Raw genomic sequence first — 24,804 nt, 5'->3', positions numbered from 1 at the left:
AGACTAAAATATCCTTGAAATTTGGACCAAAAAAATCATTCTAAAGCAGGAGAGAAATCTTTATCTCTAAATCATAAATTAAATATGTGACAAGGGCAAAATTTATGTTAGATATGTCAATTGTTAACAAATATGCTAAATGGGCACAATTTATAAAAGGGAATTCACATGTTAGGCACAATAAATATTGTCTATTTTAATACAATTGTTTAATTTCTTAAAAGATAATAAAAGAAAGGCAGTTAAGGTTTTTTATTACCCTATATTTTGACTAAACCTTCACATTAGCATTCGCTTTAAATCCTTCTTTTGTTGTTTAGCTGAGCTAAAAGGCGCCTCTTTTGTTAAAGCCTCAAAAGCCAAATATGTCACAGGGTTTTACAGTTGTCACCCATGAGATTCAATAGACAAGCAATGTGGTCTTATATGGAACAATATTCAAAGACATGGACACACAACCACTCCCATCTTAATTTTATCTTCAAAGTGAGAATGAAAAGAAAGGACCCAAAAACACCCACAACCGGAAAAAGATTTGCATGAACAAATGAGTAAATATGATATAGTGTAATGTATGGAATTGGAATGGTCTCATGGTCATGGATTGAGCATAAATGTGATTAAATAAATACACATGATTAAAGTGGCAAGTTGTGATGTGTGTGGACCATTAAAAATTATTAAGTTGAGGATTTTTTTAAAGGGGGAGGAGGGGGGGCCTGCCTTCTCTGGTTTGGCATGACATGGTGAATCCTTTTTTGTATGTCCAAAAGGGGTGACACAAGACATGAAGATTGTTTAAGCTTGAAGGGTGGTCACGGACAATGCTTCCAAGCAAAAACACTCTATGGGTTGAGTAGTTTTAAAGGGAAGGTGAAAAGGGCGAGCCTCATGATTTTCGATTTTTAGTGATATGCTGTCCTCAATCCCATTTGAGATTGGGCAAGTGTTAAAGCCTTTGGGTACTAAAGTCAAAAGAAATACATGAAAATTTCCCCCCTTCCTTTAGCCAATGTAGTTGTGACAGATTTTACAGGGGCTTGAGTGTTTAATTTTACAAAAAAGGTGAAGCACAAGACAAATTTTGTGGACCTTGGATTTTAGAAGCTGAAACAGGTTTTTATGTTGTGCTTTATCGAATGGAACTTGGGGTCCCCCTGTTCCTCTCTCAAAGCCTCCATGTGCTTAGACGGCAAGTTTTTTCATTTACTGATTTCTTTCAGCATAAATAATGTTAAAGGTGGACAGAAAAGAAAGAAAAGAAAATCGACCCTCCATGTTTCTTAAGACCTCTTTGTTAGGTTTTCTGCCCCCCAGCACCTCTTCTCAAGTGCTTTTTCTTTTCTGTATTCTGAAAATGATTCAGGCTCAAGTTAATGCAAACAAAGGACATACACCATCAAGCCTGGTGTACTACACATCCTTTACTTAGAATTTTACATTGGGTAAAAGCAAATCAAAGAATCATTTCAGTTTTGAAACGTTTATGCGCCCATACCAACACCTAATCATGGACTTTTGGTCTATTAGTCAATTTATAATATAATCCCAAATCCTACTTGACACCCTTTGTTTTTAAGAGCAAGGAAATCGCATTGAAGGAACCAAAGCACTTCCATTTTCATTGAATCTTCTCTCACATGGCAGTTAAAAATTATATTCCAATTTTTGATTCATTAGTTGATGTATATCTCTTATTTAAAAGATAAAATTTAAATTTTCTTTTCTTTTTAATTATAAAAAGAATTAGTGATTTATTTACTGGTTTGACACTGTGGGATTAGATAAGCTGTCTACTTCAGGAGCTAAGTGGATTCAAGAGCAAGAAGTTTCAAAGTTTGGTTAAACGCTTAAAAGCCAAGACCCCTTCAAGATTTGGTGGGGTTCTTTTTTCTTGGTAAATTTTGGTAGGTCTAATGTACTAGTAAAATTTGCTTGTAGGTTTCCATCAGTTTGAATCTTAAAATAATATTTTGCATACGGCCCCTTTAAACCAATTTGATGTTACAGTTTCTAAATTGTGTTGAAATTGCGAATAGTAAAAGAGCGGGCAAAGCTTTCGAATTTATTTATTTATTTTTTATATGTTTTTTCATAGTCCCCAGCTCAAGTTTGTGTTATGATTGGTTCTTGGAACCACCTTACGCTACGACATACAAATCTATCTATGTATCAAGATTTGTTCACGACAAGGACTGCGATTAGTGGCGATTTGTCCACCGACACAATCGAGTGTTAGCAAAGAAATTAACATCTAACACTACAACTAACAAAAGAGCTTTAGCCTAACCTAAAGTTGCTTACTTTTTCTAATGATACCCCCATACCATGTTAAATGACCTTGACCCCCTTTGTGAGGCATGTAGGTCTGGCTCGAACCCGAGCCAAGGCCTATGGCACCCGGCAGTTTTTCGGGGGGGAGAGGGAGGGTGGTGTTGGTTTGGTGAGGGTCAGTCAATAAATGTTGAGAGGGCTTATTTTCAAGCTAGGCTTCGAGGGGATGCCTAGCGACTCAACCGATATGAAACGTGAGTCAGTGACTGAGAAGAGTTGTGGTCAAATCTTAGTATAGATTTTAACACTTAAATTCTCCGTTGGAAAAGATTTTTCCGTCCAAATAATTCGGAGCAAATTTCTATAAGAACACAAAAAAATGGGCTACGCAACTGGTCATGATATGGATAACACTTTTTAGTATTTAAATTTGAGAGTTGGCAGCTTATGTCAATTCTAGCATTAATGTGGGCAGACAAGGCTCTGAACCGCCGCAGCTTGTCTTATCTCGTCAAAATTTAAATCTGCTTTTCATTTCCATACAAGGACAAGACCAAGTATATATTCAGTCACACCATTTGCTAAAAGTAGTGTACTGTATGTATTTTGAAACATAGAAAAAAACTGGGCTAAAGCTATAGATTATGGACCACAAAGATTAATGCGTTTCTTTTTTTTTTTTTTTTGGGGGGGGGTGTGGGGTGGGGTGTGGGGAGCTCATTTTTTCAGCATTTACAACAGAAATTCTCGAGTCCCATTGCTTGGTTTGGTTTGGTTTGGTTTGATCGTTTGGAGTCATTCAAGAGGTCTGTGTTTGATGTTCATTGTGAAACAAGGACATTTATCTGTCTGTACTCTGTAGGAATCCTGGGCTTGCCCGTGACAGCAACCCAGCAATGGCCCCGGGGTGGAGGGGGGATCATTGCGCATTCACTTGGGGGGTTTTATGTTTCATTATTTTGTCGATTCTGACAGATAACAGACCAAATTCAATGTCCTGACCCTCAGAAATCCCTGTGATTCATGACGCGTTAACGCCTTTGGGACAATGCAGTGATGAAGTATCCACGTCTTATTCCTGGTAGTGGTCCCAAAGCCCTTTTGATGACGGCCTTTGAGTTTATGTTCGCATGTGACCGTTGTTTCGGTGCTCATTTTGGTAAAAGGCCTAAAGGCAAAGCCCAATATCAAAATCGAAAAGCATCTTCGGCTGTTGTGTTGTTGCTTCAGTTGCTCTTCCATGAAGCCAATCCAGGGTTTCAAGGCAAATTGGGCTTTTACCCAGATTCCAACACCAAAACTTCACGTTCATGCCGATTGCCAGAAAAGTATGGTAACTAATTCATCCTAAAAAACTCGAGTTTGATGGGTAAGAAAATTAAGAACTCAAAAATAAGATTAAAATCCTGCTTTTCTTTCTGCTGAAGTTCACTGATCACAGAAGCAGAGGTGTTGAAGAATTTCGAATATGGAATCATTAAGGCAATAGGTGGGAATTTCAAAATTAAATTCAATCTCTATGCTGAAAATAATTGAAGTTGGGTTCAAAAAGTTGTTCAAAGAGAGTAAATAGTTGTGGCTTGGAATTGGAGCCTTCTCATGTCACGGTTGTGGACTTGTGGTCCTCGGTTCTTGTTCTTCTGGCCACTAGCCACTGCCTTTTGTCCAATACCTTCCAGTAATGGTTGGTTATATCGACTTTGCAAGTGGACCGCTTTCCTGCCCTAGAATGGAACCCATTGTAGACGGATAGGTCTCCCTCTCAGCCTCAAACTTCAGTCGACCCACACCCAACAAGTTCACCTGACCCAGCTTCATTTTTCTTCACTTTAACATTGTTCTGATAGTACAATGCTTTTTCCCTTTTTTTTTTCCCTTACTAATCACTAATGGTTTATTTGGAGGTGCCAATTAAAAAAAAAAAAACTGTATGTACTCTCTATTTGACCCATATATTTCTTAAAATTGGGCATAAACCTAGATAGACTTTGTCTTAGATTATATATAACAAAAGGATTAGGCATCCACTCCACTATTGCTTGTTGAGGCTGTCCCAATAACCTTTCTCCCACTTCTTCACTTGCATTATTGAATTGATTTTTCTCCTCACAAATGCTGCAAGAGCTTGAGGTTCATAAGGAGGCAGGGTGCATGGACTTGAAACAGAAGGACCTTTCACCAAGGATTCCATCATGAACTTCTTCTTCCGCCCTTCAATTCCTTCTGCATGACAGGCCATGACCTCTGAGCACAACTCCACGGCTCCTTCAGGTATTCTTGGCTCAAATTTTAACAACTTAGCATACTCGTTTAACAGATGATACATATAATCATAAATGTAGTCCATTTTCAGCTGCTCTTCCATGAAGCTACTGGCCGCTTTTCCGATTTCCTGTGCCTGCCAAATCCATGAATGTATATCAATTTTCAGAAAGGTATTGCAAAGATTCCAATGGTTGGTATTCATCTACCAGTTCAAACTTTAAAGATCAAAATAGTTCTTTCACATGATATTATAGCCTCTTTAAGTACTTGAGAGTTCAAATTTGAACTGCTTTATTCAGATAATTAAGTTTTAATTACCTCTAGTTTTTGAGTTTTCTGTTGTTAAGTTACATTTTCAATCTAAACAATATAGACTATGAGTAATTTAGCCTAGATATGGCTACCTTCTTTTTGTGATTATTGCCCCAATCCACAGCAAACTTAAGGGACCTGCACTTGTCATCGTCCCTTATAGGCCAGTAATGCTCCACAGGCTGCATGCTTCTCATGAAAAAATCATAGTACTGAGGCTGTACAATCAGTGTAACAGAATCACAGGCCAGAATATATTTCTCGCTAACAGACCATGCATACCCTTCAATGTAGATCTTGTACCTGCAAAAACCATGAATTTCCCAAATTGGTAACCTTAATTGACAAGTTAACACCAGTATTGTTGTTCTGACACCAGAATTATACCTATATGTGCATTGATCTGCCACGTTCGATTGTTTAAAACCTTGCTGGCCTTCAAGGATCCAATCCTGCAAACTATGCCTATTAATTTGATATTTCTTTTGAATAAATCAAGAGCTTATGCTTAAAATTACACTAATTCTACCTGGATAAATAGGCGGGCATTCCAGTCTTGTTGATCGGAGACATTGCACTTAAGAAGGTCCTGCCTTTTCCCATCCACGAATGGGTTTCCCTTCCAATAGGCGTATGGTTCCCTGTCTATCCATTTGGTCTGATTATTTCCTTGTCTAACATCTTTCAATATGCTGTGCCATGGTTTTATATTTATCTCAGCCCTAAAATGAAAAAGCACAAACCCTTTTTGTAAATAAAGACGAATGGATACCAACCTGTTAACTTGAAATTTTCAATTTATAGAATTATAATAGCTCAAAAATTAAAAGAGTAAAGCAGTATCAATCAGTTAAGAGTTCTAACTTCCGAAACATTCCAAATTGTACCGAGTCTTATCAGAGGCCTACCAATGGTACGTCACTTAGTTTTTGAAACAGGGGACCCATTTGTTAATATACTACCAAACTTGTAAGGCCTGCCTTTAATACCACATTTGGCTACATCTCGAGCAGACTTGTGTGAGCTCTGCTTTCTACCATGCATGTAGCGACAATAATTTCAAACAGAAAACAGCGTGAAATGAACAACAAAAAGGGACAGAGAGGATTGTGAAAGAAGGCATTACCAACCCCAGAAGGACCAATCAGGAAACACTATATCCAGCGTTTCTTTATCTCCACAGTACCGAAACAATGGTGGTGGGCCCGTCGCATTCGGTCCACGGTAGTCCCTTGATCTGACTACCGGCTTATCTTCAGTGTCAAACATGATTTCCAGGTCCGGTAGCCTTCCGGGGTACTTCCTGAGGAGTTGCAGAACGCCCCAGATGGTGAAAACATCTCTTGTCTGAATGGCTTTTCTGTAGTTTTCAACGTACGCTTTGCCCCCAATGATTACCAGGCGAAATGTTGCTGTTCTGTTAGCTCTTTCCACCATGTCCCTGGTGATTCCTGAGGTTTTCCAGGGACGTAAATCTTCGTGGATCCATCTAAAGTAATCAGGGCAAACATGGTTGGATGAAGGGTCAAGGTCTTCTGTTTGGAATGTCTTGGGGTAATTCGTAGGACAGGTTTGTGTCTGGTTTTTGCTGCTGGTGCACCCGAGTGGGATTTCAATTTTCTGTATCGGAATTTTCGGCTTTTCTGATATTATTATAGTCTTATTTCTTAAATTCTCAGTTAAAAAACTAGACTGCAAAAAATAAAAATAAAAAAAGAGCAGCTCAACTAAACATGAATTAAAAATTGCACAAACTACCAAGAAGATTCTGAAAAATGGGTTTTCCAATCCAGTTACTAGAAAGAAAATAGTACGACACCTTAAGTACTTGTGGGAATTTCAGTACTTACAGTGTCAATCCATGAGGAAGATGTAAAGGCAGCCACGAGGAGAACAGTTAAAAAGAGAAGAGCTGCAGTTGTTGCAGGTTTTCTTTTCAATGGAGGCCGCCAGAAAGGCATCTCCAAGACATGTCTAGCCAGTCCAGATCCGTGCAACATGAATTCTTTACTGGATTGCAGCTTTTACGTCAGAGTCCTTCCGCTTACTCTCTTCTTGTTTCACCAAACTGTCACCAAAAAACTGATGCAGCTTCGGTTTGCCGGTTGATAAAGCTTGCTTCCTCACCAATAAACGTTTTAGTACAAAATTTTGGCAAAGAGAAACATTTCTTAAGCGGTGAAGGATGGTATTTTGGTGGGATACATGTGGTTAGCTAATGGCCAAAAGAGTTGAACATGAGATAACTGAGAGTCTGAGACCAGCATCCAAGATCTCTCCGTTAAAAAAGCCTTGGTATTTTCTAGGACTGGCAGATTTACCATTGCAATCATCATAATTGGTTCTCAGTGGACAATACCAGACGGCAGAAAGCAAGTGGAGTGTTGGGACCATGGGAATTCCTGTGTGCAAAAATACAAGCATCTCTAATGACTTTTGCCTAGCTTACTGTTAGCAGAAAATTACTCTAAATGCTTTTTAAAAAATTTACCTTCTGAAGCATTAAGAAAGAGCTGATGATTTTCCATTTGGAGAAAGTCATAGGATCTTATATGTTTAAACTTACCCATCATAACCTTTGAAGTTAATTTTGACTAAAGAAGCCTCCTCTACTTGTATCTAAATGGCATTTACCAGTAAAGGTGGCGCTTTTCTCAACAACTATTTACTAGTATTACTGTCTTTGCAAATGAGCTAGCCAGGCATCTTCAAGACATAGTGCATATGGTTGCCATAAGTTTGGTCTTCACCGACTGATGCGCCTAAGTTGGCTGAAAGATTGTTGTCAATTGAAGGACAGAAAGGTGGCCCAGCTTTTCTAGTGTAAGAAGCGAGGTCAAGAATGGAAAAGTCTGCAGGGTCCACATCAGAGATATTGCAGTCTGATAAGTCAGGCACGTACATGTTCTTAAATGAAAATTGCTACCAATAACCCCTTTGCACTCAAATTAATCCGATGAATATTCCTTGGTTCTTCTCCAACTTCTGGTTCAGTGAAAAAACTGCTTGAGCTTTTATGTATTATATTAGTCTATTATTTGGTCTGTGACTCTCCCAAGAGTCAGCAAAAGACAGCAAAACACTTGTTATCATTAGTGGTTGCAATCTTGTTCCTCTGAATAATTTGTTTGGGGTTGAGTGTTTTGAGGGGTAATCTTCCAATAATGTCTCCGATTGATGTCGGTTGGACTACAAATAAGGTTACCAGCAGAGAGAATTGGTTCAGAAAATGAAGAATGAAGTGTACATAAGAAAATGGTTTCAGGAATCTGGAGCCAAATAAATTAACAAGAATCATTTCCAATTATTAGTTTGATACCAATTATGGTGTAAATATGCAATAACTATAATAAATTTAAAAGGAAAGTTGTTGCTTGTAAACTCAGATTGGGAATATTTAACTCATTGGTCATTACTTGCAGAGTAGGATCCATAGAAAAGCCTGAAAAAGGTTGTCAGAGTGGGCGACATCATTGACTACATTACTTGCTGATCTAAGCCACTGCCAGTTTGTCAGAGCCCTATACATATAAATGTGCAACATCCTTCCTTGAGGCCTTTTGTATTGAGTTCTGATATTCAATGCTGATCTAGCTGCCACTTAGTTCTGTTGCCTCTACTCCCTGCATATCCTGATCAACATCCTCAGATGGCTCAGGCATTTTTTTTTTTATTTCTCGTCCTTTCCTTATCACAAATATACTGTTTCTAGGACATGACCTTTAATCTTGCATTGCAGAAGGTAGTCTTGAAGATAATGACCATGAATGATGAAAAGACAAAGAAGAAAGCCCTAGAGACTGTTGCCAACATTTACGGTAATCAGCAAAAGTTTTCTTTCTTTTTGGGTTCTAATTTTATTCCTGAAACATGTAAATTTCTGAATGAGAGTATTGCAATATGACAAACGTTGTTGAACAGGCGTTGATTCAATTGCGGCGGACTTGAAGGAGCAAAAGCTGACTATCATTGGAGAGATGGACACGGTTGCAATAGCCAAAAAACTAAAGAAAATAGGGAAAGTAGAGATTGTTACAGTGGGACCAGCTAAGGAAGAGAAGAAAGATGAGAAAAAAGATGAAAAGGACGATGAAATGAACTGACAAAGATTTACTTGCCCCTAGACGGCTAGTCCTTACCCTTTTCTGTATTATCTATAGAAATCGAAGAGTGTGTTGTTTGTACATCCTTTTAGCTTGGCTGTGACTAAACATGCCAGCATATTCCATCAACAATCATCTGTTAGTACTATTTTACTGTTTTACTTTTGAGTAATCAAATGCAATTCAAAGTTAAATTTGATGTATAATTTCATCAGAAGTTCTGTTCAACTGCCAGAAAAGAATACCCTGTTGGAAAGGAAATTCATGGTGGTTGATTGCAGCCAATGTACAAATGTTTACATTTACTGCCACTCGACGGCAGGGCGACCAACTCTCACTGACCATCCCCCTACCAGTCCAACCATCTTTACGTGGAAGTAAATGTGAAACCAGAGGAATTTTGTGACTGTCACATTTGAATGTCTCAACTGAAGGAACATTTCTTATTCTGTATCAAAGCAATAAGATAGATCGGATTTGATTATCACAAGTTTACTAGGATTTGCAGCTCATTCCATGAATATTTGGAATTAGTTAGTTTTTTATCAAAATGGACCACGCAAGAGATCAAATCTTTGTCCTTACGTTGCAGAGAAATGCATGGCAAAAGCCAAAACGAATGGTGAATGCAGAAGGCATTCTCTCCCCTTGAATACAACATTTAGTAGATATGTTTTGAGCTAGCTAGTTTTCTTCCTTGCCGTGCTTGCTGATGAAAACATACATATTGAATGAAACCCATCTCTCTCTTTGATTTTAAATTAGATTAGTTGGACAACATATAATAAGCAAGAATCAAGACAATGCTCAACGTTAATTAATCTAAAAGCCCGTGTTCGTGTGTTCTGTTCCTCCATATTTAGAGCCCAAGGCGTGGGGAAATGACACTAAGAATGGGCAGAAAACTGGTATACGGCAGCATCAACAGACATCAGATTACACTTAAAATGATTGTCCAAAAGCATACAACTTGATGATAAAAAACAGTCAATCATAACATAAAATTGAGTGTAATCATCATCATAAACCAACATACTTCCACGGTCAACCATGCTGCAAAAGTTCAGCTCCAGACAAATATTATATGGCAGCACCTGATAAAAATAGACGGTTCAAAAATGGTGATATCTGCCTGGAATCCATTAGATTGCTATGCATTCCACTAAGTAATTATATTTGAATGCGGACCTTCAAAGCATTGACACAAACTTTGGAGAGATTACATTCTTTGGAGCTAAAAAGGTCGAGCAAATAAGAAAGGCAAAGGCATTTACTGGTCAGGGTAAAAAGTACACGTAATGATCTGCCACCTTATAGTGGTATGAAGTGTAAAGATCAATAAATTTCATCTAGGGTGATGTGTTTGTCATCGTAGACATAAAGTCTGTCGCAACTCACAAAACCCAATTTTTAATGGGGGAAATACTAAGCAATGATGTGTATGTCATCATTGACACATAGTTAAATATTACTTTTTTAATATTTAACTATTTATTCCAGAAGATAAAATGGTAAATTTAAAGTTTCAAGGCTTTCCAAAACATTTTGAAATGCAGTCACTGTGGTTAAAGGTGCTGGAATGGTGATGTTAATGGTTAAGGGCTGAAGCCCAATTGGAGAAGAGTTCCGGTTAAGTAGGGTGGGTCGAGTGTGGCCCATTTGTTGTGGTTTAGCTGCTTCATGCTTTCGCTATTTCAGCAGGGATGACGAGGCCCAAACCTTACTGTTCCAAAATTGAGCTGACATTGCAAAAGCTTTATATAAACAACCACAAGTCAAATATACATACGGAATATGCAATTTTAAACTATAATTTTCAAGAAAAGTGATAATTTAAAATAAAATTAAAACATATAATAATGGAATGCCTTCCGTTTATAGTGGAGAATACAAATTATTAAATTTATCGTATAGCTAATCCCTTAGATTTAATAATCAAAGTCATACTTTACTTTAATTATGTTGGGTTGACTTAATTAATTAATCTATAGTTACTTCATGGGTTCACCTGTATATGTTAAATCTTCAAAAAAAAAAAAACGTGGGATCAACTCAAGTTGAAGTGATTTTTTGTTTTTCTTTTCAAAAAAATCCATAGAATTAAAAAAAAAAAAAGTCAATGGCTTTAAATGATTTCCATCTCCATTCAGGGATAACGCAAGAATGCTTTTGTTTTCCCAAAAAGTCAGTGATATTATTGCTTTTGTTTGCTAATAAATTTCTGTTAGTAATTTTATGGCTAGAAGGTCTAATCCAGTAATTGAAGGCAAAATATGCGGTGGCAGATATGTTAAGTAGTAGGTGGTTCATCCACGTGTAAAATGCTTCTTTCCACGTGGGATGTGATGTCAGTGTGGCAGCCTGCTCGTCTAAAGATCGGACGCAGACGCTGTATATTAAATTGCTTGCTGCTACTATTAATATCGAATATTTATTGTTTTTTAACTGTTTCTTCATTTATCTCATTCTTCGTCCCTTTAATCCACGTAATTAAAAACTTAATTAAAAGATCGGGAATCGGATTCCTGAAGCAGTCCCCAATGTACCTGAACTTATACTAGTTCTAGTTGGCTAAGGCAGTCTCTATTACAATGGTCAATGGTAATGGCTAATTAAAACCAAAGTAACTCAACCCATCATGATGAGTACTAATTCCAGAACAATATGTCAGCAGCTTGGGATTAAGTTTCGTAGAAAATTTGTAGTAGAATAGTTGATTGTTTATCTTATTTTCCTTGAAGATAATCTTGGAGTTTGGTTGATGTATGTAGTAGCAGCAGAGAAGTATATGAAAAAGCATATAAAATAATTAAATCATTGAACCGATAAGGATCTGATCAAAGATAGGAACTGAAACAAATACTATATTTCAGGTCCATTTTCTTCATGACATCAACAAATCCAAATGCTTAATAATACACTTTGAAAAAAAAATTAGAACTACTAGGAAGATAGGCTCAAAAGGGTTGATCTTTGCTGAGTTAAAAAACCCTGTTCTGTTCAGAGAGCATGCTTTAAACGTGCATTGAATTTCCTCTGCCGAAATATTCTCTAGATGAACTAATATCCTCTTTCTGAGCCACCACATGATGGCATTGTTTAATAATAAACAAATATGCGTTTTTAGGAGGCTTAGGTACACAAAAGATCACTGAAAGTTAACTGAGAAGCTTAAAATGTTTTTTTTTCTTTTTTTTAAATGTTATTTTACTCTTTTTTTTTAGTTTTCGATTATTTTATGGGACTCCATGACTGTGACATTGCATTGTTTTCTTTAATCATTTAAGTTACAACTCGGTTCCTAAGGATAGGAGCATAGATATAACTTCTTGCCGGCCTTTCTGATCATCTTCAAACCCCAACTTTCTTAACTACCTTTCAAAATGGCTAAGGTTCATCCCCAAGCATCCGTTTCGGATCCCTGCAGTATGGGTTCTGCAGGAAGAGAAACGTTCACTATATGGATGAAATCTCTTGTATGTCACACCAATGGTTGCACCGTCTTTGATTCAGAAGGGGAGATTGTCTATCGTGTTGAAAACTATGACAGCAAGGGTAGCAGTGAAGTTCATCTCATGGACCTGCGAGGCAAAGTTCTCTTCACCATACTAAAAAAGGTACTATAGATGCAACTAAACATCTTATAAAGAATAAACATCTATATTCTTGATTATCTGGAAAGACTCTTGATTTCTCACCTTTGACTGTTTTTCCAGAAACTTCAGCTTTTTGGATGTTGGAATGGCCATAGAGGGAACTTTACTGGCACAGAGAAGGAAAAGCCATACTTTCAAGTTAAGAAATACTGGAGGATTCTCCGGAGAGATTTAGCTTATCAAGTTACTATGGGCTTGAACAAGTACTGGATAGTTAGCTTAGGTCGCAACAAACAAGGATTTAAGATAGTAAACATAGCTGGAGATATTGTAGCAGAGGTAATTAAACACCAAGACTTTAAATTTCTATGATTAAGTCATTATATAGAAAAGATAAGTTATCCCATGGTAATGTCGTCGTCACTGACAATCTTTCACCATGGTTAATATTGCAGGTGAAGCAGAAGCAATTATCTTCCGGGGTGGTGTTAGGAGATGATGTATTAACTTTGGAGGTAGAACCCTATATTGATCATTCCCTAATCGTTGCTCTTGTGACCGTTTATGGGTTGATAAACAGGAGATTGTAGATCGATGATTCCAGGCATAAATTTTCGAGAAAGCAACTAATTAAGCAAGTGAAGCATGTGTACACGTATACAATGTAGGCTTACTCCAGCTATATACAAGTTTGTGTATATATATATATAGTCTCATTTCTTTGTTTTGTTTCAGATTTTATCCATTTGAAGTCTGGTATTTCCTTACGATGGAAAACCAATAACCTAGGTTTGTTATTGTAATTGATAGATCAACGAATGTATAGGAGGAAAAAGGTAGGAAAAGAAGAGAAATGATAAATTAGATTTTATAATGGAAATCAGTTAAAATACGAATATTTTGTTAAAAACTCCATACACACGTGATGATTTTTTTCGAGACATTGTTTATTACTAGTTTGAAATACTCAATCAATTTTTAGAAGGCTCTAAGAATTTATCTTTTCATGTCTAGCACTTACCCTGCCAGGTAATTACTAAAATAGGGACTCCTAAAATTGGAACTATATATGAACCTTCAGGTAGAATAAGTTTGGATATAAATATATATATATATATATATAGAACAAGATATAATGTTATCTCTACTGATCTCGAAGAATATATCCCAAATCAAGTGGAAAATAATGCATATGGTTGATGCAATAAAAAAAAAATAACCCTGCAATGAGATTCAAGAGATCAATAAGACGTGATCAGCACAATCTCTCTGACTAACCTGCCTTTGATGTGAAACTTAACTCATTTTCCATAGCCGTGTACATCCTCATTGTATTTTTGTCAGTGATCCAAGGAATTTTGAACTACTGTTTTATTAATTAAATCAAACGAAAATGTGTAGATATAGAGTGTACTGTGCTAGTCCACAACCGCAAGCTCACCAAGCCATGGCAGTGCCCCAAAAAGCTGCAATTAGTTCGCTTGCCGGTGTGCTGTTTTCTGTGCATAATATCGATCACATGCGGCTGGACGCTGGCCCCTCGTGTCTTTCATACTTCACACGTTATATTGGAACTCCCAATTTAACATACCGTAAATTATTATAATTAAAAATTTAGTCAATGGTGTGAAACATAAATTTAAAAAAAATATATTAAGAAGAAGTAATAAAAATATAAAAAAAAAATTTATTTCATTTCTTGTTTCAATATATCTACTATCAACCACAATGCCTTTACTTATAAGTACACATAGATAATGGAAAAATGAATTTACATAAATAGAAATGATGAACTTAATATATAAGAATGTATATATATTGAATAAAATAAAAAAAATATGGATATATCAATATAAATATGTACATTGGATATGAGGAGATACATTGGATGTTATGAAATACAATGAATATTCATATGTATTCATAACTATCAACTTTTTTTTTTTATTAATACTGTTCATTTAGCTAGCTTTTGGTTAATTTTGCTGTAAATTAATTAACTTGATCCATTCTAACCTTATTTAGTTTGATATTTGTGATTTGATATATGTAGCAACCATTCAATGTACCCACAATAAACTATTTAGGTACGCATAATACATTATTGATCACTTAATTAAGGCTAATCTTATATTAAATTATATTATTTTAATATTAAATTACTTGTGCTTTAATTGTTTTAGCGTGGTCATGCCCAATATATGGAATATTCAAATTAAACATGTTGAAAAATAAAAAAATTTAATAAATACGAGAATAGTTGTATATTCTTCTTGTACATGATGAAACATATATAATATAATATATAAATGCTAAATTAATTAAAATTTAAACAATTGAAAAATAATAATAATACAAGAGAATAGAACCAAGACGCCATCTAGGATTTCATCTGACCTGGTCCCCACCTTACCCTAATTGGGTTAATTAGTCAATCAAATAATATCATGCTGATTTATATTTTTTTTTACCTTAATTTGTTTTTTTAATTCCTTCATGTTTACCTCCGTACAGCTTTTATTAATAAAAATTTAGCAGATCTCAAGAATTAAATAAATCTTATTCTAAATAATCATTTAAATTTCCCAAATTTGCCCTAATCAACCCATTGCCCGTATTAATTAACCCAATTAAGAAATTTTGAAAGAAAAAATATGACAGAAGTTTCCATCTCTACCCTTTCCCGCGACACACATGCATAAATGTGAATGGCCAAACAGAAGGGTAGCTCGAGAATCACATTCTTTTCATTAAAAAGTTAATATATTCCTGCTTTGGAATTTGAGCTCAATTATATCGTTAAATGTTAAACATTGAAAAGCATTTAAACAAGATAGTTCTTCTTCTCTTATTAAATCTAGAAATGGGAGTAAATAAGGTACCCGTTAATTTTAAGATATTCAATCTTAGATCTAATTAAAGTTTAATTATTCATATTCTGCTCGATTAAACATTAATATGTAATATCCAAACTCAATTATTAATATTTGTGAAAAAACTCAAACTTGAAATAAAAATAAATTTAAATCAAATTTTATATAATATAAAATTAAAATAATAAATATATTTAAAAAATTAATTATAAATTTTAATAAATATTACATTAATTATAAATAAATTATAAGTAAAAGTAATATAAAAAAATCAAATTTAATATTAAAATTATTATTTATAATTAAGTTCGCCTTTAAGATTACTATAAGAACTCTACCTAGATCTAATAGTAATTTTTTATTATCAAAACTTACTTATAAGATATTCTATTTTTACTTAATCGAATAAAATAATATAAGGTATCGGATATCAAGATATCTATTATAATGTATCAGATGGTAATAATTTTACTTTTTTTTTTTTACGAAAGGATCCTATTTCTGCTTTTCAAAAAAAAAATCTATTGCCATATCTAATTAAAAACAAAGCTACTAACTAAGGTGACATAAATATATAGTTTTTTCTTTTTTCTCCATGGAAATACTTGTTCCGTAAGTATGAAATATCTATATTTTTTAATTTTCAGTATCAGATTCCTTGACAAGTAGCCTGCAATTTTTTGCTGGCAAAATGGCATATGATGATCAAAAACCGAATGATATAATCCAATTGTTGGCCCACTGTATATTTAGTAAAGTCGTCAAACAAGAAGGGCTCCCTTTCGGTTGAATTTAGTCATTGCTGCAAAAAGCACCCACGTCATGCTCATTCCCTCAATGCATTTGGGTTTGGAAGAAAAAGATGATAGTAGTACTAGTAACAACATGCGCATTGTCATGTTGAGTGGAATTCAACGTTTTCATCAGGTGATAGAGACCAATCGTGGGTGGAGAATTAATTAATCAAAGGCTGGTGAGGAGGATTTTGTTTCTTGTTATGCTTGTTTTGGTACTTTATCTAGCAGTTCTAGAGGAAGTCAAAAACAGTTTAAACAAGGGAAGGGGAATCTCATTAGCTAGTACAAGCTAATTTCCTAATACATGCACAGTGCAAAAACGGAGATGCATACCATAAACGTGGTAACTTCATTCGACCATTGAACCTGCGAGATGTGAACTCCCTTATTCAATTATTTGGTTACTTTTTCTCATTTTTCGGGCTTGACATTCATGTACTTTTTCCCATAATATGGATCAGCTACATTGACTAAGTCTCTTGAGTCGTTTAAAAGCACCAGCACTTTTTTGACGTGGGGGAACAAACCCAAATATCTCATTTCTCAGATGATCAAGGTTCATCCTCTTGCAGCTGCAGCCGCTGCTGCAGCTGTTCCTTCCTCTTCCTCTTCTTCTTCATATGTCACTTCAAGGAGAGAAACTTTCACCGTATGGATGAAATCCCTTGTGATGCAAGGAAATGGATGCACTGTCTATAATGAAAACGGTGAGATTGTTTATCGAGTTGATAATTATGATAAAAAATCCAGCGATGAAGTTTGCCTCATGGATCTTCAAGGCAAAGTTCTCTTCACGATACTAAGAAAGGTATTTAAAAGTTGAAACTTATGGTTAATTGGAGCCTGAAACATATGCAACTATGAAATTGATGTTCTTCCTGTCTGATTACTTATTACAATTAATACCTTTTGCAGAATCAATGGTTTTTCAAAAGATGGGTGGGCGATAGAAGCAATGATTTGAATCTGAATTCTGAGAAGCTGCAGTTTGAAGTGAGAAAGAACTTCAGAAATATTCTTAAAGGAAATCTATCCTGTCAAGTCATCATTATCTGTTGTGATAATGGCCAAGCAAGCTGCTACACAATAACAGGCATGGCCGGTAAATCAGCTTTTAAAATAACACAAGGAAACGGAAAACTAGCAGCCGAGGTGAGTACTCTTGGCCTAGATTTAGCAGGAGCTAATACTCTTCTGTTCTTATTAATTTCTTTCATGACTGAAAGTTTGCTGGTTCTGATTGTGATCTTTGTGTAGGCAAAGAGGAAGCAGTCATCTTCTGGGGTTCTATTAGGGGAGGATGTATTAACCTTGGAAGTTGAGCAGCATGTAGATCATTCCCTTATCATGGCTTTGGTAACTGTTTATGGACTTATTCATCATAGACTGTGAATCAGCTTTTGAAAGTTCTTTTCTTCAGAAACGATTCGGAGGGAATTTTCAGCAGTTCTCCACCCAATGTAAGACCCATTTCTGCCTGCCTGACTTGACTTCACTCCCCAATGTAGAGTACAAGAGTTGTATACGGAGGAAAGACCTCCATAGTTTTCCCCGAGGCCATGGTTGCAACATAGAGTAAGCTTGAAAGATAGTGACCGGCTAGCTTCTTTGCTTCATTTTCACATGTGTATATAAAGTGTTCTTTAGCTTCCTTGTTGAATTTATGGTTGTTGTTCTTAGCATGTAAAATGAATATTTTTTGGAGTATGTAAAAAATTTAGGTCTAGTATAATAAATTTTAATCCTACGGCATTGGTCAGATCAATCAAATTAAGCTTATTGTTCACCCTTTTACAGACAGGATTACAAAAAAAATGGCATCCATCAATTAGAAACTGACAATATGAACTTGCCAAGGCTGCTGGCCTAGCCCGAAGGGCGACCCCACATTTTTATTGACACGTGTATGTGATTTTCTTCGTCTGACCTGCGAAATTTCCCTGCTCGGACACGCCGAAACCCAACAGCCTACCGAAACTGACGTACCCGTTTTTGGAAAACTTGTGATTTACAAAAGACAGGTGCCCACCCAAGCCAAAACTGATCACCGAACCAGGATCTTTCTCGGAAATCTCAAAGTTCTCCCGAACCTGAAGCACTAATAATCATTAAAAAATGTATAAATATTATCATCACATATTTTCAATTTAAAAAATATATTTTAAATAAAAAATAAATATTTACCAAGTGAAAAAAAAACCTTTATTTATATTCCCCAACATATATCATCTCTTTTATATAAAATTCATAATATTTCATCTCATCCAATTATACAATATTTTTATTATACTATCCGTAATATTTTTACTCTACTCTATTACGTAATATCCTTGTTATATTAATTCTTTTGCTTATTACAAAAAAATGACTCCCTTAATTCAAGTATATCAAGATTTTACATCTTTTCATATTAATAGAGATTTTGATAAACTTTAATACCGTTTATTACAAATTCACATTTTTAATCCAAAATTCATACCTCTAATCCTAATTTGAATTGTTGGCACAATATCCAGACAAAAAAAAAAAAAAAAGGGTCCGGGGCACAACAATTTGGGCGACAACGGTAACAATTCACGATCTGGCAGACTTGTTTACAGATTTAACGTACAAGTCCTGGGTAATGAAAGATACAGAAAGACAAGAAAATCTTAATTCTGCTAGCAAAGAGTAACAAGAACTCATTAATTTGTGAGTGTAATTTTTAGCAAAAAAATGAAATAATTATATTAATGGAAAATGTCACCATGACAATCTTTTGAAAGAGATGGGAACAACAAAAAGGAAATTATGGGAGGACAAGAATCAAAACATGAATAAAATAGACTTACCTACATTTTGGAAAGCCACTATGTGAATGCGTATTAATATATTTTTTTTTGTACAATTTAATTTATTCACTCTAGAAAAGGAACTGTCACACCTACAATTTCCGTGTGGGCACACCCAGCTACTACTTCGACTATACATTGTATTTTTTTTGTATAGGGAGAAATTCGACACTTGCTTAGCTCTTCTTGGCATTCTTGAGGTTCCGCACGGTCATCACAAGCTGTTGTCGTTCACCTTCCACCTCTGCAAATTTGAGGCTTATCTCGGAGTATCGCTCTTGCATATCCTTCAATTCATTTTCCATTGATTGGTTTCTTTCCTTCAACGATGACAGTTCAGCTATCAATTCATCCTGGTTACAGTCCTTATTGACAATAGAGGGTTTCTGTTCTTTCGTTGACAAATTGTCATTGCTGCAGTTAAGAAAACGATTAAAGTAGTTTTACTTACTTCAACAATTTTCATTATTACCGGGAAGAAAAGTAGCAAAGGTAGAAAAACTGACTCAGAAGCTAGAGTTCAATTTTCTTTAAGTCATACCTTTTCACAGAAGGCTCAGTATTTCCATTTTGCTTGGATATGCATGCTTTCCCATCTGATGTAACCCCCACCTCCTTAGCATCTTTAAATACCTGCATTTTTATACATGTAAAACAAAATACAAGTCAAAAATAAGAGATACACTTGCATACAATGAAGGGACGCTGTTGACAGTGAAACCAAAAAGCAACTTGAAGTAAAATTAGCCTGTTGCTAGGTATGAAAAGACTCCAAATTGGGCCGTTCTAGCCATAATGAAACAATGGTTAGGGTCAAAAAGTGCTGCCATAAATTCATATTATAACAAGATCATTAGTCTTGATGCTGGGGAAGCATGTTGAAACTGCTAATGAGTAACTTCAGTAATGACGCTTCAAAGTATTGTTCATTAATATTACAGAGTTTACCTTAAAGTGCTATTTTTTTTCAATTTGAATCATGGTATATTGTTTCTAACCTGTTTGAATTGGTACTGGCAGAGAGTGGTGCTTTGCTCATTGAGTTCTTCTACTCTGAATTCTAACTCATTAATTTTCTTCTGAAGATCCCTTTCCTTTTCCAGAAAGACATTTGTGGATGTTTCTAACGCAGTTTCCTTTAACTTTATTTGTCCCTGCCATGAGAAAAAAAAAATTATGAATACAAATTTTCCTTTTCATAATCTCCACCAGAATAGTAAGGAAGAAGCAAACTATAAGGGAAAAAAATGATCGCAGTAAGGTCAGAGGAATATTATGATACACACTAGAAAAGCAATGTTGTAAACCATTTGCAACAAACAGTCTCCACTAGGAATTTTATTTTTTATAGTACTTGGATGTGTAACATTTACCTCAAGCAACTTTATTTTCTCCCTCAGGCTTGCAACCTCTTTAGGACCACGAGGAACCATGGAGGGTTTATTGTTTCTTAATGTTGTTCTTGTTCCATCAGAACCTGCTGCTCTTCCGTTGCTCTCCTTCAGCTTCTTTTCCATGCCAGTAAATGCTTCTTCCTTCTTCTTAAGGTCACCCTTTAATTGAACTACTTGCTTTCTGAGTTTTTCTTTCTCTACTTCATCCTCAAATAGAGAATGTTTCAATTTATTGCACAGAGTTTTGACGTTGTCCAGCTCTGATTGTAAGGATTCAACTGCTGCTTCTTTCTCATCCTTCAGATGACTCATTCTTTGCAATTCCTCCAGTGACTTAGCTGCTTCCTTTTTCAGCAAAGCAATTGTATTTGCCAGCTCATTTCTTTCTAAATTTCCTCTTTGCATCTGCACGTCAGTTTCTTTGGCAAATGCTTGTGTGCGCTCCAACTCAAGTCTCAAGTTTTCTGCCTGCTCTGCTTGTTCACAGAGGAATTTATTTTCTGTTGTCAGCTTGTCAATCTCAGCTTTTAGGCTGCACATTTCCTGGGAAAATGCCCCACTAGCTTCTTCCTCATGCTTCTTTTGATGTTCAAGCTGCTTAGATTTATCATCAATTTGCTTCAACATCTGTTCTATCTGATTTGATTTTAAATTCACTTGATTGGAAAGGTTACAGAGTTTTGCCTCATAATCCTCCCTAACTGATTGGAGCTCTTCCTTAGCTTTCTTGAGCAGTTCTTCCAGCTGATTTTTCAGCAAGCGTAGGTCACTAGCTTCAGTCAGAGCTTTTGTAGCCACCTTCTCATTTGCATCAAATGTCGAGGCCATCTGCATGGAGAGCCTTTTGAATTCCTCCTGTAGCCTTTCAGCTGTATTGGCATTCTTCAATCTTGTCGTTCGCAAGGCTTCCTCGGCTTGGATAGCTCTTTGCTCCTGCTCAACTTTGGCTCGTGTGATAGATTCTAGATCCATTTCAAATAGTTGTGCCTGTTTCTCTAAATCTTCCTCCAAGCTTTTGATGTGGGTTTCTAGTTCATTTATGGTGGCTAGAGAGTCAGAGAATTCTTTTGACTTCTTGTTGAGTTCGCTTTCCAAGCACTCAATTTGGGTCTCAAGTTCATTTATGTTAGCAAAAGAAGACGGGCACTCATACTGCAACTTTAATTGTTCTTGCAGCTGGCTTTGTTCTAATTTGTATGAGATGTCGTGATTTTCCTGCTTCAGTATCTCATAGTCAAGTGCTAGCTGCTCCATTTGCGCCTCAAGCTCATCTTTGTCTCTCCTGTAGATCTCTATCTCACTATAGAGGTCCATGATCTTTTGTTCCAGGACAGAGGTTTCCTTGGTGTCTCTGTGTTCTTTAACAAGCTGTTCCAACGCCCTTTGCTCTTCATCCTCATCTGTGTCACTTCTTCCGATGGTTCCTCTAAATACTTCAGCATTGTCATAGGATCCTGATTTATTGGGAGGGTTGGATATCTCCATATTCTTTGCATCCAACATTTCTTCTAGGTCTTGTACAGCAAGGATTAACTCAGCATTTGATTCCTGTGTCTTCTGCAGTTGTAACCGAAGATTGGAATTCAGGTGCTTCTCGTAATTCAGCTCTTGTCTGATTTCTTCAACAAGAACCCAGGGGTCCCCACTCTCAAACTGCACCCTGCTTTCTGTTTTTCCATCATCCATTCGCTTCTGAAAGGCCTTCAGTTTCTCACACTCTAATTTGAGTTCATCTCTCTCTTCTTTCAAAGTAACAACTTCTCGTGAGAGATCCTGCCCCCTTTTGCTCTCCTTTACAATTTGCTTTCTGAGAGTCTGCAATTCCAAATCTGACACATCCACATGCCTGGACAAAGCAATAAGCTCATTCTTGAGCTTTTCAATCTCATTATCTGAAGCATGTTGGGAGTTTTCTCGCGGAAAGGTGTCCTGAGAACTGTTAGAGTCATCAGTACTCATTCCATGATCAGAACCTGCCGACCATTCCTCATAGATTGTTGTTGAGGCAATTGGTGTTGGTTTAGGAGTAACTGAGGTGTGATTCATAGATGACAGATAAGTGGGAGGGTCCTGATTGTTGTTGTCATTCCTCATTCCAAGTTCTCGTGGCGTATTAAGTCCAGAGCTATCAGAACTTGAAATGGTAATGTCAGATCCATTAGATCCTCTATGGTTCCCACGCAACTCAACATTGTGGGTGGTTTTGCTGAAAGGCGCATCCTATGAAAGAAATGATAAACAAATATATAAGTAAAACATGCAAATCCATTTTCAATGAACTTCTACAGTAAGCACACACTAAGAGAGAAAAAGTAAAAGGAGAAGAAAAATGGTCTGAACAACAACAGCAATAAGAAAACCCAATGTGAACGGTTTCACTGAATGGGATAGGAACCTTACTTCAACGGGATCATTCTTAGTGCTTTCATCTGCATCACCATTGCTCAACTGGGCCTTCAAGCTCCTATCTTGTGATTTAATACTTGCATCTTCAATTTCTGCCACCTCTCTGCAAAAACCATAAAAAAATGTCAAGCTCAAAATCAAAGACTCCAGAAACAACCTCCAATAACTATAAGAATTTAATAAAAAAAAGCAATAACTTTTTACCTTTGATCAGCATTTTCCTGCAGCCTCTGTATCGAGACCTGTTCAAAACCAACAGTTTGAATTCAATTATACACATCAATCAACATTCTTACGAGCAGAGGTTTCACAGAGCTTAACAGAAGTAATCTGTGAAACATATAAATATGAGAGACAAACAGATAGAGAGAGAATGGATGCATACTAACATGCAAAATTGCTTTAGAGTTTGAATTCTTTAATGGAAGAGAAACGGTGGAAGTTTTAATTGCCTCAGCATAAACAGCAAAATTAACTGAAGCTTCCCCTACCAAGCCGCCTTTTCCCAATCCCTACAACAAACATACAAAATATTTACATCACAATAAGAAAACCCAACACATCAAAAATATAAATTCATCAAAAAAGATATCTTACTGTTGACAAGATAAAGTGATAGATTTTCTCATTGATCTTCCCAGTTTTTGGCTCTCGAACAAATTTAACGGTCTCGTAAACTGGATTTTCCCATCGACAGTTACCGTCTTGAACCGTCGCCTTGTCTAATTTTGTTGTCGGTTTTCCCCCATCGCCAGGAACCACTGATATCATCAATGCTTGCACATTTAACTGTGTCACCTAAATTACACCGAAAATAATTATTATTTCTCCGTTTCTCAAATTATTCAATCACATTACAAAAAATAAAAGTAATTAATTAATAATTAAAAACATTTGAAAGAAGAAGTATCATTTTAACCAAGCAAAACAGCTCAAGCAGCTTCAAAAAACAACCAAGTCAAACTTTTTTTCTAGTGGAGCTGCATTTTCTGAGCAATGACGCTAATAAAGAAGGATAGTAAATAAAACTGCAAGAAGATATTCAATTAATATGAATTTCTGGAAAATAAAGAAGAATTTGAAAGAATAAGAGTACTTACTTGAGTTGCATGGAACTGCAACTTGAAGACAGATTTGATCCTGTTCTTCTCGCTCCTCCATCTCGCCGACTTAAACATCTCCACCGCAAAACTCGCCGGAAATCCCGGACTCTCACCGAAGCTCCGGCAACTGAAGCAGGAAACCCGCCATTTATTCGATCGCTGGATCCAATGCCCGAAATTCAATCAAAATGCAAACTACGGGCGGGAAAAACAAAGCCTATTGCTACAGTCTAGACGTAAAATTTGGCCTAAAACAGTAAACAGAAGGCGAGCTTGTTCAATGCGAGTGGAACTGAGTCAGAGAACGAGTCAAGAACTCAGAAACAAGCAAGCAGTGAAAGAGAGCAGATCTAAAAGAAGAGCTCTTTCTCTTTCTTCTCTTTCTCCTCTCTGTGCTGTATTTGTAACAAGCTCCGGTTGAAAGAGACTGCACATTTTTTTTAAAAAAATGAAAAAAAATAATTCAAAAAAATTGAGGGAGAAGCTTCTTTATCATTAATTAATTTAATCAAAGCTTAATTAATATAATCATGTATTAGGTGAAAGCAAGTGTTTGTTCGTTTGTTTTGCGTCAAGAGAACAGTAAGGAAAGCTCATTCATTTCACATAAATACCCCTTCCCGGTATATTTTTGACAAATGTTCTTGCTTCGGTTGAGGGTAAAATGGGTAAAAAACACATTTTCTAAGAATTTAAAAATATAGTATTTTGCACGTTAAACGACGACGTGGAATGCGAAGTTGTACATTATTTCATGCGCTTTCAAACTTTGTAAGAAAAAAATAAAAAATATTAATTGCTGAGGCCGTATGGCCAAAAAAAAGTTGGAATAAGGTTAAAAAACAAATAT

General features: G+C 36.0%; 5 protein-coding genes across 6 annotated transcripts; 3 read left to right on the top strand and 2 right to left on the bottom strand.

The window, feature by feature from the left end:
• Positions 1-3,751: 3,751 nt before the first annotated feature.
• On the bottom strand, positions 3,752-7,277 carry LOC18606499 (uncharacterized). 2 transcript variants are annotated; one of them, XM_088804245.1, is made up of 6 exons: positions 6,702-7,277; positions 5,978-6,471; positions 5,381-5,573; positions 5,239-5,303; positions 4,944-5,154; positions 3,752-4,672 (listed from the first exon to the last, which is right to left on the bottom strand). In XM_088804245.1, exons 1-6 carry the CDS (start codon positions 6,849-6,851, stop codon positions 4,307-4,309), a joined length of 1,479 nt encoding a protein of 492 aa, XP_088660371.1. In that variant the 5' UTR covers positions 6,852-7,277; the 3' UTR covers positions 3,752-4,306. The 2 variants fall into 2 exon arrangements, with proteins under 2 accessions (XP_088660371.1, XP_007040187.3); XM_007040125.3 differs by having other exon boundaries at positions 5,978-6,543; positions 6,702-7,274.
• Positions 7,278-8,386: 1,109 nt separating this feature from the next.
• LOC18606498 (heavy metal-associated isoprenylated plant protein 39-like) lies at positions 8,387-9,189 on the top strand. Its single transcript, XM_018117272.2, has 3 exons — positions 8,387-8,509; positions 8,591-8,669; positions 8,773-9,189. Exons 1-3 carry the CDS (start codon positions 8,501-8,503, stop codon positions 8,952-8,954), a joined length of 270 nt encoding a protein of 89 aa, XP_017972761.2. The 5' UTR covers positions 8,387-8,500; the 3' UTR covers positions 8,955-9,189.
• Positions 9,190-12,278: 3,089 nt separating this feature from the next.
• LOC18606497 (LURP-one-like protein (DUF567)) lies at positions 12,279-13,284 on the top strand. Its single transcript, XM_007040123.3, has 3 exons — positions 12,279-12,571; positions 12,671-12,889; positions 13,006-13,284. The coding sequence occupies exons 1-3, from the start codon at positions 12,338-12,340 to the stop codon at positions 13,138-13,140; spliced, it is 588 nt and encodes a 195-aa protein (XP_007040185.3). The 5' UTR covers positions 12,279-12,337; the 3' UTR covers positions 13,141-13,284.
• Positions 13,285-16,702: 3,418 nt separating this feature from the next.
• Positions 16,703-17,880, top strand: LOC18606496 (protein LURP-one-related 11-like). Its single transcript, XM_007040122.3, has 3 exons — positions 16,703-17,028; positions 17,136-17,372; positions 17,478-17,880. The coding sequence occupies exons 1-3, from the start codon at positions 16,768-16,770 to the stop codon at positions 17,610-17,612; spliced, it is 633 nt and encodes a 210-aa protein (XP_007040184.2). The 5' UTR covers positions 16,703-16,767; the 3' UTR covers positions 17,613-17,880.
• A 1,212-nt stretch (positions 17,881-19,092) lies between these two features.
• LOC18606495 (uncharacterized) lies at positions 19,093-24,346 on the bottom strand. Its single transcript, XM_018118335.2, has 9 exons — positions 23,952-24,346; positions 23,449-23,649; positions 23,241-23,363; positions 23,056-23,093; positions 22,846-22,954; positions 20,425-22,665; positions 20,050-20,205; positions 19,593-19,684; positions 19,093-19,465 (listed from the first exon to the last, which is right to left on the bottom strand). The coding sequence occupies exons 1-9, from the start codon at positions 24,027-24,029 to the stop codon at positions 19,228-19,230; spliced, it is 3,276 nt and encodes a 1,091-aa protein (XP_017973824.2). The 5' UTR covers positions 24,030-24,346; the 3' UTR covers positions 19,093-19,227.
• Between the last annotated feature and the right edge of the window lie 458 nt (positions 24,347-24,804).

Source organism: Theobroma cacao, chromosome 3 (genome assembly GCF_053813885.1).
Source record: "Theobroma cacao isolate CCN51 chromosome 3, ASM5381388v1, whole genome shotgun sequence".
Lineage (NCBI taxonomy): Eukaryota > Viridiplantae > Streptophyta > Magnoliopsida > Malvales > Malvaceae > Theobroma > Theobroma cacao.
This window is presented reverse-complemented; position numbering and strand designations above follow the sequence as displayed.